This window comes from Patiria miniata, unplaced genomic scaffold (assembly GCF_015706575.1).
Source record: "Patiria miniata isolate m_02_andy unplaced genomic scaffold, ASM1570657v1 HiC_scaffold_9, whole genome shotgun sequence".
Classification (NCBI taxonomy): Eukaryota; Metazoa; Echinodermata; class Asteroidea; order Valvatida; family Asterinidae; genus Patiria; species Patiria miniata.
Genome location: NW_024037076.1, coordinates 25,599,724 through 25,616,164, shown reverse-complemented (window position 1 = coordinate 25,616,164; position 16,441 = coordinate 25,599,724). Strand labels below are relative to the sequence as shown.

Genomic DNA, 16,441 nt, shown 5'->3' with positions numbered 1-16,441 from the left:
AAGAAATTTAAAAAAAATGAAATTGTGATATGCATGTACCGTTTGTCGAAATAATTAGTCGGGTTAACATTTGTCCAACGCTTCCAGTAAGCGTTGGCCCGAAAGAAAACAGCACGTCGATCGGTCTAACATACTTTCGTCTTTTTCGGACTCTTAACGCGTTGCATAGGCCCACCTTCTTTAAACATTACATTAGCACGTGTTGATGCCAAGCTAGGCGCATCCAACCAAGTGATGCAAATTGCATGCACTGTCCAGAGATCAACATGTGGAAAAAAGTTCAGCTCGATAATTATTTCGTATGCCGTGAAGTTACAACGATCGAGTCTTTCACCTTTTTAAAAGGTTAGGCCTTTACATTTGCAAACATAAAACAAAATACCTAGGCCTATTAGTCTCATCCTGTGAAATGGCACCGGTGTGCTGTCATTTTCAAGAAAAGTGGAATGTTTGTTTCAATTTCCAACGATGGTCGGTCAACCATCGTTTGAAAAAACTGATATGTTTGTCTTCTTCAATTCAAATACATCCCCAAATGAACCAAATTTCGTCAGTCCACATTTTGTTTTGCAAATCGGTTACACATCAGTGAACGCAGGAAGCTAGCCAGCTGCCTGGTTTATTCCCTGACCTGACAAATCCCTGACGTCTATAAATTGCTCCGTTTCGTTTGAAGTAGGATCAGGGAACCAGACTACATGAACAACATTATTTTCTTGTCTTTTTCCAACTCTAGTTCAGCAGTTGGGTTTATTTGCTGTATCATCATGCGCGTGGAAAATTCCTACGAAACCATTTTATGTTTGTACTTGTAATAACACGTCACCCTAAGTCCGTTAATTCAGGCTTCCCCGAACCAAAACAAATCTTTAAAAAAAAATTGATCTCATTAGGCCAAAAAAAAAAAGTCTCCGGTTTCTGGTATGGAGCTTGCCCCAAAAGTGGTGCGGCGACGCGGCTTTTTATTTTTTTTTTTTACCTGTTTTTTTTTGGGGGGGGGGCTTCAAACGTCGGCTGATGACTGCAAATGGTGCCCGACTAAACTTAGTGCAAATATATGGGAGTCCAAAGAGGCCACATAAAGCTTATTCTCGATCATAACCCCATCTAAAAACACGTTAAAATTGTGCAGCAGCAGAATTCCAGTCGAACCAGTGAGTTTGGCGGTTTTGAGACATCATCTTGTATTTAGTGAAAAAAAACCTTTTTCATTTTGCCGACGCGCATGGCTACGGCGACGCGCGCGCATACCAGAAACCGGAGACTTTTTTTTTTGGCCTTAGTCGGCCCTACTTCATAATAACTCATTAAAGTCTATGAAAATTATTTGAGTCGATTGATTGCCGTCGATCTTTGTGGATGTCACGACCAAGCTAGTAGCACCTGCTATGTTGTGTCACTGTCTTAGACCGAAGACACGCCAACTGCCTAATGCTTTGTTTACGTTTGCTGGTGGTCTGTTTATGAAAGACGGAAAACGCTGACAACATCCCTATTATTACTTTCTGATCTCTCAACCTAGAACTTAACATGGAGGAGAAATACACCATCAAATCGGAAGTGGAGTTATGGTCGAGGGAAAGAAATAAGAAAGTTTCTCGTTACTCCATAGTAAAATTTGTTCCATCATTGGCTGGCCAAATAAAATCAAAAATTGGGTCATCGCAGGCCTACATATCCATTATGATCCGAGATCTAGTGCCAATCACGCGGTCCGTTTTTATGATGATTGATTTCACGGGAAAGAATAACGGAAAAGTGTCGTCAAGTATTTTTAGCTACACACATTGCATACTGGAGATCAGTGCATTGCTTCGAGCGAAAAAAGTATACCGTGGTTTGGATATGGCGCCCTCTAACGTCTTAATATCAGTATGCCATTGAGGGCGCTACACTGAACAACAAACATTTTGCTGTCGGCCGTCTGATCTGAGACCAGGTAAAATTTGACTAAAGAAATAGTGATTTTAAACCACTTCTGCATGGTCCTGAGTAATTGTAATACTTGGATTCGACCCTTAGGAGTATTGTGGATCGAATTTGAACAATCTGACGTGTTGTCACTGCGGTCTGAGTGATTAAATCGTCGTCTTAAATAAATCTTTCCGCGTTAATAATATTCACACGAGAGATTTGCCTCAGCAAAGCAAAACATTGAATATTGCGTAAGCCTAGGCTAGCCCTAGTTAGTTCTCGCTCGGTCACTTTCAAGTTAATTCAGAACAGAGTGAAGGCGGAAACAGCCGAAAGTGAGCGTTTTCAAGTCCTTAGACCGCACCAGGGGTCAGGGAACTTTGAGATCGCCAGGTTTTCCTGATTGATATTTATGGCAAGTTTGCTCGATTTGCCTGACGAAGTCCTGTTGGTCATTTTGGAACATCTGAGCATTGCGGACATCGGACAGACAGCCCAGGTGTGTAGGAGACTCAGCGATCTGATTGGACAGGATGCTGTGTGGCGACCAATCAGCAAGCACCTTATCAATATTCACGAGGATGAGGATGAAACAAAGAACTGTAACTACTACAAAACTGGGTGGGTAATTCATCCAAAATTTGTTAATCAACATGGTCGATACAACTTACTTAGGCCGTACGTTAATAAGCCTCATCGCAAATAGCAAAATCCGAGAGCATCACGGGAAGACTCAGGGACATTGACCGCGTACGTACGCTGTCAACGCGTACGCCGCATGGCTTCACATGGTGGCGACGGCGTGCGCGTTCGAACACGGCGTTCGTGCGTGGTTCTTTGCTCCCTTATCCTGCCCATAATGCTTTACGCAGCAGTGTATTTTGCTATTTGCGAAAAGGGTTATGGCTGAATAATATTGTTAACACTTTTCCTTCCATTTTAATGTAAAATAAATATTGAAAATGTCATTATGTTTCCATGTTCACAGCCTATCATATAATTTATAAACCACTGACCCAAAATTGACAATTTTGGGAACGATATTCACACATGTGTTTTAGACTTTTTTAAAGAATTTTTAAATGCACATAGAGAAATCCATCATTCGACTTGCATAATAAACATAATTTTTAGATGTTGATAAGTTGATATTTGTACCTACATTAACACAGATACAGTGCGTGGAAATTAACCTATCGTGGTAGAATCACGTCAACACAGCTTGTGAAATATTGTCCAATTACATGATGTACAAATGGACGCGAAACGCGCAAAATCTGAGACAAACAAAACTTAACGTACAAAATTCCATACGGAAATGGAAATAGGTAAATTTTTGGATGCTTTAGGCCTAATTACTTTCCAGTGTTTTTAGATTGAGTAAAATCCAAATCCAAAGATAAAAACATATTGACATCGGGAAATCCAGAATAGCATTTGTGATATGAGGAATCTATTTTAAGTGCACATTTTTGGTGTTGTCATTTGAATCCAGCAGTCCTAGATATGTCAGCTTGAAGGACAAATGCCGTATCTCACTCAACTGGTCTAGAGGACAGAAGACAGATATCCTTCTGTGTAAATTCAAAACTAGGTAAGTGTGCCGGTGAATCTGATCGTCTTATGATAACGTCATTTATACAGACCTTTAGGGAATGTTGTTAACTACATATTGATACCCCGTTTGCTACCAAAGACTGTAAATCATCCAATACAGTTTCTGAAATATGATGTAGTTTGAAAAGTTGCTCATTTAAAGACTACGCGAGTTGAGTGGAAATTGCTGTGTGACAATGTGACACTGCCCGAAACAAATGGCAGGAAATATCGATGGTTTCTGCATCATTTTTCATAAACAGTTGTCAATCTGGGACGATTTACAGTCTTTGGTAGCAAACTGCGTATCAAAATGTAGCTAACATTCCCCAAAGGATATATAAATGATGTCATCATAAGACTAACAGATTGATAATTATGGCCCCTCCAATGAGTTTGTGAAGTTTCTTTATTTGCGGTGTTTACAGTGTAAATATGTACACATGTTCAATGTAGTAATAGTGTTTTAAAGATATAGTCCATCATTTGTAATTTGTGCATTTTGTTCGTTTAAAGCAACAAAAGTGTTCAATATCTAATGAAGGATACTGAACAACTAACCTGATGAAGTTTCAGCTCAGCTTCAGCTGTATATTCCGAGAAAAACAGCATTCTAGGATCTCAATTTCAAATCAAAAGTTGCTGAATCATGTTTTGAATTGGGCCTGAATTCAGCGTCCGAGACGTGTTCTCACTGAGGCGACTGCAGCTATACGCGATGTCGCGCACTGATCCGACGAATTATAGCAACGTGCCAGTGCTTGCGCGCGCTTCGCCGAATAACAAAACGAACTATTAATTTAAATTTTCCTACGGTGCATCTTAAGACGCACCGTTGGAAAGGCCTTCTTTCGTTGATTACTTCAAAATGACAGCTTGCCAGAAAGAATAATTTCACAGGGAGTTTAGTCCCCTTACTATCTTTCAACCAAGTATGTTTTTCAACAATAATTACGCCAGTTACTTTTCGGATGGCTGCAAATGATGGACTATAGCTTTAATGGGTTAAGAGTCTTCCCAATCCTCTTTTCTTGCAGGTATCTGCCATGGCTACAGCTGGACGGTCAGCATCTCTACTCCAGCCAGGGGGACAAAGTCCACTGCTACCGGCTGACCGATCAGGGCCGCATCTTCAAGAAACCCCTGGTGTCTTTCCTGGGCCAGTTAGGTGACGTGTCTCGCTTCGTCGTCAGGAAGGACAAACTCCTCATGAGCGGCTGGTGAGTTTGCTCAATGTTATGTGCGTGGAAGTCGGCTGAATTTGTTCTTCATTTGTTTGCTCTTTACCAGTTCGTGCCGGAGGCCATCATGATGACACGCACCGGCTGTTTTTGTGCCCAGGCACGGCTGACGGATTAAGACATCACGATCGCCTCGACTCACCTCCGGGTGACATCTAAACACGCTAATCCCTCGTGCCTTTTTGTACACACACACACAAAGTCTGTGAAGTCTGTGCAGGCGGACCGTGTGTTGACCATTGTGCATGGCCTATCGTTGTACAATTTATGCTTCAGTGCACACCACAGAGTATTGAAACATATGAGTTTTTGGCAAGAAATATCGTACAACTACTGTTAAAATCACTCTTGCGAATCAGTATTTGTGGCGTTTGGCTGTATATATCAGAAGCTGGCTGGGAAATTTTGCCTTTTGAAAATTTTGAAATTTTCGGCAAATATAAACTCCGGCACCAAGTGGTTAATTAGCACTTGCTTTTTTCCAAGTGTAACTTTTGTTTTCTAGGTCTCTCTCCATGGTAAGCAATGGAGGATGCAAAAAACGATTGACAAAGACTTTAACGCTCTGAAGCTTCATACTAACCCTATAGGCAACCGTATTCATGTAGCTGTAATGAGTCTCATATACGAAATTGTGGTAATGTGTCTTGCCCAAGGACACAATATTCCCTCCTGGTTTTTTTTTTTAGGGTTTATACTTTGGACACCGTAGTCACTCACTGTACCATGCCATTTCAGTGGTTAGAAAAAAAAGAAGGAACTCTGCCAACTGAATTAACCCGTATTGTTCAGTGATTTTTTTGCCAGTCAGCTTGATAGCCATCGCCATCTATGTGGAGTAATGGTGTGCATTTGTGGGTAGTATGGGAACCGGGTAAAACACGGGTACCGGGATACCGTTAAAGAAACCCAACCCCAAATTCAAATTCCGGAGGTTGTCCGAAGGGCTTTATAGCTTTACAGTGTAAACTGCAACTTTCGTGAGCGTCTTTTCCCAAAGACATCTGTCCAAATGACAGCTCCATATTGCTGCACAGCATGAGGGCAAATCAAGCGCTACGAAAGGAAGTGGAATGTCCTTGACAGAGCCAGTTAACCATGATATCATATTCATAAATACCTAAGATAGTTTACGCATTCCTATTGGTCGAGAGCCCATCACGTGGCCGGTCTTAAACGGATGATAAAGACATGGCTAGCTGGTCTTAAACACTTTTCCAGTGTCACAATAAAATGTGGACTCCTAAAAATCCAGTGCCTCTTATCGTTTCATTGGTTGAACGTTCACAATCCTCACGTAGGCGTGCGCAACACTACCAGGGAGTTAGAATTTTATAGTTCTAAATTCAAAACGCAACGCGCCAGGTGCGTTCTGCGCGACATCGCGCAGAACATGCTACGCGCGCGTCAACCTCCATAAAAGGGTTGTTTACATCTTACTCGCCAGCTGAACACTCCATTATTTTGCAGGAGGGATGTTTCAAAAAGCATAAAGTGAATTTGTTGAACAAAATCGGGATGTTTTGAACGAATTATATGATTTTTTTTTACCGAAAAGGTATTTATGAATGGGAATAAATATGTGCTCCGTCGGTATTTATCGCTCTGTTTAAGACCACTTAGAGTCTGGGTGCTGATAATTACCCTCGCCTCCGGCTCGGGTAATTATCAGCACCCAGACTCTAAGTGGTATTAAACAGAGTGATAAAAACCTCCGGAGCACACATTTATTCCCTTATTAATGATTCAGAGAAATGATCCAAAACTCCTAGTCTGCAATTTCCTTGAGCATTACTAGATGATAGTTGTTGAAGATTTGAAAAAAAGTTTGTTTTCAAGTTTATTCACTGAGCTCTTAAAATCTCTGTCATGGACATTACATTGTCCATTAAATCATTGTACAATAAATCACCCTGGATCTTTTTTTGTCTTTTCGCGACTAAAGTGATGGCAAAATGCTGCTGCACCACAAGCTCACCGGCGCCCTGCTAGGCTGTTACCAGCCGGAGCACCACCTGCCCAGCTTTGTCAACTTCACCTCGGTTGATATGACAGACGACGTCATTATCGGCGGCCTCAACGATCAGTGCATCCATCTCTGGAGTTTGCACAGCCAACAGAGGGCGCTTACCATCCCTGTGCTGGATAGAGTCTGGTCTGTGAACGCAAGCCCTTGCCAGAGGTTTGTTTGCAAAACCCATCTCTTAAAAGACTAATTTTCATAAAGTAAATAGCAAAGATTAGCAGAGTGTGCTGTCCATGCCTGTGCTGGATAGAGTCTGGTTTGTGAATGAAGCCCTTGCCAGAGGTGTTTTTCCAAAATCCATCTCTTAAAAGACTAATTTTCATAAAGTTAATAGCAAAAATCAGCAGACTGTGCTGTCCATCCCTGTACTCGATAGAGTCTGGTCTGTGAATGCAAGCCCTTGCCAGAGGTTTGTTTCCAAAACCCATCTCTTAAAAGACTAATTTTCATAAAGTTAATAGCAAAAATCAGCAGACTGTGCTGTCCATCCCTGTACTCGATAGAGTCTGGTCTGTGAATGCAAGCCCTTGCCAGAGGTTTGTTTCCAAAACCCATCTCTCAAAAGACTAATGTTCATAAAGTAAATAGCTGAAATCAGCAGAGTGTGCTGTCCATCCCTGTGCTGGATAGAGTCTGGTCTGTGCACGCAAGCCCTTGCCAGAGGTATATTTCTAAAACCCATCTCTTAAAAGACTAATTTTCATTAAGTAAATAGCAAATATTAATCAAGTGTTCTGTCCATCCCTGTGCTGGATAGAGTCTGGTCTGTGCACGCAATCCCTTGCCAGAGGTATATTCCCAAAACCCATCTCTTTGAAGACTAAATTGCATAAATTAAAGTGCACTTATTTGTTTTTCAACACTCCTGTATAGTCATTCTGATATTTTGGACACTGCTTCATAAGTTTATGTGAAAAATGTATCTCTTTGTTGATTTTGATCTGTTCAACTTTCCTTTTTTTAACCTAGGTCATTTGCGACGGGCAATGCAGGAACAGCAGACCACCAACCATTGAAAATCTGGGATATTGAAAAGTGAGTTAAGATTCCTTCATTTTTTCCTAAACTATGTTTCCACTCTTATCCCATTTTTTTAAGGACATCACTTGCCAAAGACAACTGTTCAGGGAACACAAACAATTGTTAGAAATTATCACTTTCCATTTTTAATTTTAGTTAAACAAGTTCGAGTGCATAATAATCTCTGGTCGTCTTGCATGAAAGTCTTGCATGAAATTGATCAAAATGATCCCAGCCAGAGCTTAACAATGTGACGCCCAAAAATGCGACGCCGATGGCACATATGGAACAGCATACTTTAGATTTATACAGGATTTATAGCGATTTGTGATAAATACCATGTGACTATAACATTACTGCACATATTTTGCCTACTTTTACAATGTTTTCATAAACATCTTTCCGAATTGCTACAAACGTTAAGTATTTAATTTATTTTTTTTGCTTTTTTTCAAAATTAAAGTTTGGTATCGTTTCGGTTTGCGGTAACACCATGTGGTAATAACTACTGCTTAGAAGATATTAGTTCTGAAAAGAACTTGTCCTGCTTATTATCAACTTTGCTAAGTAGTTTTTTGTTCTGATAAGAACAGTCCTGCTGTAAGTTCTAAACGAACTTGTCTTTGGTCTCAACTTAAATTTTGGTAGTTATATTTTGTGGGAAACTAAGAGGCTGATTTAAAATCAGTTCTCATTGCAAAAATGACAAGATGACACAGTGTGTGTATTTTTAAGAAATTTGGAAACATTTGCATTTCTGTCATTGCTTTATTTCCTCAAACTAATACCAGCTAAAACATTTTTCTGTTAATATGAAACTTTTTTTCAATGGTCAGAAAAACCTAGGACAATTTGAGACTAATGTTTTTCTTGAACTTCCTCTTCAGCGGCAAGCACATTCTGTCAGTTGGTCGTAACTGGAGACACGGAGCCGGTATACTGGACATGCAGTACGAGTCCCAAAACACCTTACTGTCCTGCGGGTACGATACCACAGTACGCATGTGGGATCTCCGGACAAACTGCCTGTGAGTACTTTTAAGAAACTTCTTCCTAACTCATCCCCCTCCTAAAAAAAAACCCTATCTTACGAACTTGTACCACTAGTTAAAGTTGCAGACAAGTCAATTACAATTAAATCCCAAGTCAACTCATAAGTCACAGTCACAATTTTGTCACGAGCAAGGGTGTCAATTGCTTCTCAAAATTGGGAGGGGGGAATACCTTAATCAGAACTAATGCAAGTGCGAAGGGCGACGTCCTAACGGTGTGAGGTTCAAGGCCCACTTAAGGGCCCCAAAAAATCGGCAACTTTTCCTCGGATCAGCTGATTTCCTCTTTTGTTACTTCCCATGTGTGCCATTAAAAATAGAAAAACACTGTATAAAGTCTTGGAAAGATCCTTGAATTTCCACTGTTTTGTGTGTCTTCCCAGTTGCATGCCTGAATCTGAGGCAATTTCTGACCACTTTAACCAATTTTGTTGAGCAACAGATCATAATTTAAACATTTTTGAGTTTGGAGTCATTGAATCACCTATTCTGAGCTATAGAATCCAATTTTTATTCGGGGACTAAAAAAGCGGGGAGGGACCACCAATATAATATCCCCCCTCCCCCCACACTTTAAAAGCAACCTAACGCATTTTGTGTTTTGTCGATCGAGCGGCACGGACGTTGGTCTGAGTATCCAGACTCGGATTGTAGTCCTTGCTGAACGACACCAACAGCAGAATACACAGTGGCAGGATGGCGTAGGGCCAGAAGAACAGGGACAGTAGCAGTCTTTCTTGTGTGGTCGTGGGTCCTGGGGATGGGGAGTTGGTGAAGTCCTGAAACAAGATCTGAGATAGGATTGCCTGAAGGGTGGTCATAGTGTGGACCGAGTAGATGATGGACGGGATGCGAATCCACTTACAGCTCCCTTTAAAAAAGGAATCAAAAATTAAAATTAGAAAAACAATCAATAAAAACTCATGGAAAGAATGTTGCCACTTCAGCAGTTGCGTACAAAGTCTGTGGAGAGTCAAGAACATTTTCCAAGTATTTCCTAACAAAATTGGAAATGTTTCTCGGTCTCAGATTCATGTCTTATTGTCATTTTTGCAATGACTGACCTTCATTGAGATGATATATGAAGAAACAGTGGCGTCAGGCTGCAACATTCTTTCCAATTTAATATTCGGTTTTGCCCTTCACCAACTTTATTTCTTATACCCTGTTTACTCAGTATAATCAGTGTTGTCTGAGGACTTGCGAAAAGAAGGAAAAGACCATCATACAATTAGTGATTGGTTGCGGTACTTGCTGCTGTATCAGATTTAAACCAGCCAGCTGATCCTGGCAAGTTCGGTGGTCGAGTGGTAAGACCTCTGCACTAGTATGCAGGAGGTCGTGGGCTCAATCCCTCCTGAGTAAACTTGTGAGTTTTTCTGGGAAGCCTTTGGGAAATTAATACTGAGTATACGGTGTTCATAGATTAGGTCTGTGAAGGGCAAAACATAATGTAACAGACTAGCTTGCTTAGTCGAACTTGAACTGAAACTTTGACATTAATTATTCTCGGTGAATCAGTCTGTTAAAGTGATATCCACTCAGTCACTCAGTCACTCACAAGTGTGTCTCAGTCAATCAGTGACTCGGGGAGTGGGGGAGTCAGCCAGTAAGTGACTTAGTAACTCGGGGAGTCATGTAGTCAGTAAGTTGGGATTTAGTCAGAAGTGAATATAGTTAGTAGCAACACAGTAGTGGCTCAGTCAGAAGTGACTCAGTCAGTGACTCTGACCCAGTCAGTCATTGACTGAATCAATCAGTGAATCGGTGACTCAGTCAAGCAATCAGTAGTGGCTCAGTCCGAAGTGACTCGGTCAGTGACTCTGACCCAGTCAGTGACTCAGTCAATCAGTGTTTGGTCAAGCAGTCAGTAGTGACTCTGTCAGTCAGGGACTCATTCAGTCAGGGACTCAGTCAGTGTCTCAGTCAGTCAGGGACTCAGTCAGTGACTCAGTCAATCAGTGACTCGGTCAAGCAGTCAGTAGTGACTCAGTCAGTCAGGGACTCAGTCAGTCAGTGACTCAGTCAGTCAGCGACTCAGTCGGGGAGTGTGGGAGTCAGTCAGTGACTCAGTCAATCAATGACTCAGTCAAATAGTGACTTGGTCAAGCAGTCATTAGTGACTCCGTCAGTCAGGGACTCAGTCAGGGACTCGGGGAGTGACTCTGTCAGTCAGGGACTCAGTCAGTCAGCAACTCAGTCGGGGAGTGGGGGAGTCAGTCAGTGACTCAGTCAGTCAGTGACTTAGTCAAATAGTGACTCGGTCAAGCAGTCATTAGTGACTCCGTCAGTCAGGGACTCAGTCAGTCAGGACTCAGTCGGGGAGGGACTCGGTCAGTGACTTAGTCAATCAGTGACTCAGTCAAGCAGTCACTCAGTCAACCACTCAATAGTCAATCACTCAGTAGTGACTCATGACGATGGCCCTATAATTCCAGCAAAAGGTACCTTTGTAGAAGGCGTACACAGCAACGAAGAAGAACGGAAACTGCAACAAGCATTCACCGTAGACAAAGGAAAGGAACCATGGGTGGGGATCCGGGGTGCAGGTCAAGGGATCCTTAAACCGTTCGCAGTGGTCAGTCAAGATATCTCGAAGCTGATCACAAAAAAAATAAAATTGGCTTAATAATAAAAAAAATTCGTAAAATTTAGGGCTTCATTTTAGTTTCGGAAGGCAAAAAGAGCAAGAACCCTAAAAATCTCAAGCGAAAAAAACATCAAAACTTGCATTAAACTCTTTTAATAGGACAGAAAGACTCGGAAATAATTAGTCAGAAACGTTGGCTGAGATTTTCAGGAAAAAAAAATAGCGACTAGAAAAATAAAAAAAGCAGCAATATGTTTGATCAAAACTACTGAAAAGGGAACATTAATCCTCCCCCTCCCTGAAAAAATTGTAGATTGAATACTGCCCAACACTCACCCCCTGCGGAAACAGCCGTGACGGCAGGATCATTTGTGAATCGACGCAGATCGTTATCAGAATGTGACTGGTGAAATACAAGACGATCACCCACTCCAGTACCCGCGTCATTCCCCTGGCCATACTCGCTGTTACTTTGCAGAAAACACACAGCGGTGAAACCAGAACTTCGCTTATTTAAAGCTGCTTGCGATTTCTTTTGAAAAAAATCCAAGACGATTGTGCTTCTAACTACATGTATGATAAATATCAGTTACAAAAATTGATAGTTAAAAAACCTAATGCTGCGTCATTATACCCGGTCTAATCAATGTCCATCGTTCACATGGCTCTGTTTCAACTTGATTCATTTTTTTGTAGAAAACAAATAAACTTTTAGCTGGACTTTGTCCGTTCCAATTATATCTCATACATTGGCCTTGATCTTTATTGTGCAGAGATTGCAATCACTGACATCTTGAACTTTGCTCTCTGAACAGCAAAATCTGGTTTGCAATTTAAGTTTATATAATATATTTATATTAACTTAAATATTGACTTTAAGGAGCCTGTCTGTATTAAAAAAAAAAAACACTGTACAGGAATTGATTGCTTTATTTAAAGTCAAGTATTCCAAATCCTCTTTTACGTTGGATGAATTTCATTCATTTGAGCTTATGTTTAAAGCAACAATATGGCTCAAAACCTAAACAAGGGTGCGTAACAGCAATCTTTTTGGAGCTTTCACTCAGTGGCAGTTGTACCTTTTGAAAGGAAAATACCAAGGTTCCTATGACCTTTACTTAACCATAACCGCCCTGAATCCTTCAAAATCCTCTTTGCCAAAAGTGGAGGAATTTGGAGGATTGAGGTTACATGGCAAAAGTATGTTACTGCATGATATCGTAGGATGCACTTTGTCAAGGTCTTGGGCCGGACCTTGTGTTGTTTTTGCTCAGCCATGCATAAATATAGGCCTGGATTATACTTGAAATCCCCCGTACTGCTCCAGGATGTCACTGGCCGGGCCCCAACATATTGACAGTCACTGCTGCCGGATTTTGCAGGATTCAGGCAGTGGTCACCCCTCCACGGACCATATTCAAGAATTATGCTATTTTTTTATGAGGCCAATTGGAGGAATTTGCAGGATTGAGGCTACATCCTAGCAAGAAGGCCTAGGGAGTTGGACATGGAGTAAGAGATGTTTTGTACATGTATTTCTGTGTGTTTGCTTCTAGGTCCCCTGTCATCAAGCTAGAAGATCCCCACGACTACACGGTGTATCGTCTGCAGTCCGATGGCAAGTTCCTGATAGCCAGCGGCACGGCACTGTGGAGTGTGGCCAGACTATGGGACAAGCGCATGAACAGCGAACTGCAGGTACAGTTTGGCGGGAACTACAGAGGGCAGTGTTTAGTCAGTGCTCACCAAGTGAGGGCAGTGTTCCATGTATGAAACCAGTGAATGCAAGACATTGTCAGGCAGCATGTAAATCATGTGGTCGATGTCACCATGTTGCTTTAAAACTTATTGATGAACATGGTAGATATTGCTGTTTTCCGTCAAGATTTCAAAATGGTCACACGTTTTTTAAGGTAAAAATATTTGCAAGAGTAAGATCTGTCTCAAGTCAATATGGCTTATCCAGCCACAAAGTTTTTCTCTCGTTTCCTAGACAGGCCAAACAACTGAGAATATTTCTATTTCCCCGCCAGTCCATCGCAGGTTACTGTCCAACTAATGCTGGGACTCATTTACAATTCTGGTTTGAGGGAGGCAAGTGGTGGTAAAGTGGCTTGCCCAAGGACACAACACATTACCATCTGCTGGATTCGAACCCCTGACCTTGATCATTAGTCGCAAACCCCACACTTCACTACGCACTTACAATTTTCAGTCACTCTTTAATGTTCCTTTCTAATTCCTATCCTGGGTGGAGAAAGGCAAGTGGGGGTAAAGTGGCTTGCCCAAGGACACAACATATTGCCAGCTGCTGGATTCGAACCCCTGACCCTCTGATCATGAGTCACAAGCCCCACACTTCGTTACCCACTCACAATATTCCAGCCGCTCTTTAATGTTCCGTCCTGTTTCTCATCCCCAACTGCAGAGTTTCTTCGTCGATCACAGAAGGAACAGTCCGGTCTACGGCCTGCAGTTCAACGGCAGCCACATGTACGTCGCTCTCAACAATTCACTCAGGGCTCTCAGCTTTACCGGTAACTGAAAACGTGTGCATAATCTTGCCTACAGTTTGTTGCTTTGTACTGTCACTTGACCGCATCATTATTTTCTTTTGTGAAGAAACACTCAGGAATAGTGTAACAATAAGCCAGCACGCTACATCAACTTGCACCATTGAGCTGCATTGTATATTAACTTACTAGAGCGTTAACTTGCTGTATAAAGTGAAGCCTGCTGGGTGCATCCATGTTTATGCACAAACCCTAGGAAAACTCCAAATTTAGTACGATTTTTGTACGGCTATTTACATATCTGCATTTGTGTTCTATACCGGTGCGTCATCGAAGCTGATACTCCCAAACCGAAACGCACAACCAGCAAATGAGCGTTTCATTTTGCTCTGCGCAAACAACGTAAACGCGTGCGCGTATGTGCTGCAGATGATTTTTGCCGTCATACTCGTAGAAAAACGCGCTTACGTTGTTTGTGTATGTTGTACTTGCACGTTGCATTTCGAGTATATCAATCGAAATTCATTCCTGTTCTACAAACTCGCCCATGAATTCAAAATGTTTGCGCTCAGGACAGCTTCAAAGTATCTCGGCGGGGAATGAGAAGTTAGCGCTCTAGTAATTTAATATAGCTCTATGGTTTGCACCCAGAAAGATTGGACAGTTTTTACATTCTGATAAACAATTCCCCTGTGTGTTAAAGAAAAATGGGTATCGATAAAACTGAGGTGAAGCTCTTGTTTAAAAGTACAAAAATCCAAACATTGTTGACTATGCCTTTCTCCCACGGTATTTTTTGCGGTCCAAAGTGTGTGCAAAGTGAAAGTCGGTCTTTTTTATTACGTAAACAAGTGCTGATTTCGTCAACTTAGCACTTGTCATAGGTTTGTGTACATTCAATTGCTTTGTTTATCGTCCAATGTGAAAATTGTCCAATCTGCGATGCGCACATGAATAATTTGAATACTGAACTGGCTTATTCATCCTGTGCTTCCATTCTCATTTTTGCTTCCTGTTTTGGGGGCCAACGCACAATTTTTAAAAAAATTTTATTTATTAATTTATTTTTCATTTTTTATTTATTTATATATTTATTTATGCGAAGTACGCCTGTTAAAATTTGCAAGCAGCGATCCATATTATGGGCTGCTTGAGTGCTTTGCAGTATTATTTAACTGTCTTGGGCTTTAACCTGCTATAAAGATGAGAACAATGAACTGTCGTTGGGGCCATATCATAAGTCCGACACCTCATAGGTCCGACAATGGACAAACGCTGTTTCGGACTTATGAAGCGTCGGAGCTATGAGGCGTCGGACTTATGCAGCGTTGGACCTACGAGGCAGAATTTATGCCTTATAAGTGTGACACGTCATAAGTCCGACGCCTCATAAGTCCGACAATGGACAAACACTGTTTCGGACTTATGAGGCATTGGAGCTATGAGGCGTCGGACTTATGCGGCGTCGGACCTACGAGGCAGAATTTATGCCTCATAAGTCTGAAGCTTCATCAGTCCGAAGCCTCATCAGTCCGAAATTTTGGACTTATGAGGCATCGGACCAATGAGGCATTGGACTTATGAGCGGACCCCCTGTCATCGACCAAAAAAGGTACCGTTGACCAAAAACAGTGGCATCTGAGTATATTATACTCAGATGCTACTGCATTGTTGCCTTCGTTTCTGAAAATCAAAGCCCCACAACTTTACGATAAAGCTAACATCACAGTTATGTGTGTATGTGTGTAGATTTTCTTTCCTCTTTTTTTCTGAATATTCAAACCAGCCAACAGCTATTCCAAAATTCAGTTTATGATAAAATATTCGAATATTTTGGTGTATTTGGGACAGCCCTATTTGAAAACATGTCGACTTTCTCAGTGGTACAAATCCAAAGTGGTACAAAAAACTTGATGGAAATTAAAATTTCTATCTAAAACCAAAATGACTTACATGTAAGAACTTTGCAAAGATGACTAAATGCTTGAAACAAAAAAGTGTGCTGTGGTTGATGGCCTTCAGCAGACATAATGTAAAAAGAAAGGCATGAATAATTGTTTCTTGATAAAACAGTGTAAATAAATTAAATTTTCAGAAGCTATTTTTGGATGGTATATGGAAATATGATTGTTATAGTACACCATCAGATTGTATGAATAAGTGTATGGAATAGTTTACAGTTGACATTGAGTGGACACCATTTGCAAAAAAATGATTTTCAAGGGATAAAATACGATAAATCTGAAGCATATTATTGAAAACTAACCTGTCAAAATTTCAGATCAGTAGCTATGGCCAAAAAAAAAAAGTCTCCGGTTTCTGGTATGCGCGCGCGTCGCCGTAGCCATGCGTGTCGGCAAAATGAAAAAGGGCTTTTTTCAATGAAAGATGATGTCTCAAAACCGCCAAACTCACTGGTTTGACTGGAATCCTGCTGCTGCACAATTTTAACGTGTTCTTAGATTGGGTTATGGTCGAGAATAAGCATT

The 16,441-nt window shown here is 41.2% G+C and overlaps 2 protein-coding genes across 3 annotated transcripts; one reads left to right on the top strand and one right to left on the bottom strand.

Annotated features, from left to right (window-relative positions):
• The first annotated feature begins 1,545 nt into the window (after nucleotides 1-1,545).
• LOC119720824 (F-box/WD repeat-containing protein 4-like) lies at nucleotides 1,546-14,648 on the top strand. 2 transcript variants are annotated; one of them, XM_038190678.1, is made up of 8 exons: nucleotides 1,546-2,535; nucleotides 3,410-3,508; nucleotides 4,548-4,730; nucleotides 6,697-6,933; nucleotides 7,747-7,812; nucleotides 8,685-8,825; nucleotides 12,996-13,137; nucleotides 13,868-14,648. In XM_038190678.1, the coding sequence occupies exons 1-8, from the start codon at nucleotides 2,327-2,329 to the stop codon at nucleotides 13,982-13,984; spliced, it is 1,194 nt and encodes a 397-aa protein (XP_038046606.1). In that variant the 5' UTR covers nucleotides 1,546-2,326; the 3' UTR covers nucleotides 13,985-14,648. The 2 variants fall into 2 exon arrangements, with proteins under 2 accessions (XP_038046606.1, XP_038046608.1); XM_038190680.1 differs by having other exon boundaries at nucleotides 1,549-2,535; nucleotides 3,413-3,508.
• On the bottom strand, nucleotides 9,418-12,193 carry LOC119720825 (sigma intracellular receptor 2-like). The gene is made up of 3 exons (XM_038190681.1): nucleotides 11,776-12,193; nucleotides 11,298-11,448; nucleotides 9,418-9,720 (listed from the first exon to the last, which is right to left on the bottom strand). Exons 1-3 carry the CDS (start codon nucleotides 11,896-11,898, stop codon nucleotides 9,434-9,436), a joined length of 561 nt encoding a protein of 186 aa, XP_038046609.1. The 5' UTR covers nucleotides 11,899-12,193; the 3' UTR covers nucleotides 9,418-9,433.
• Nucleotides 14,649-16,441: the final 1,793 nt, after the last annotated feature.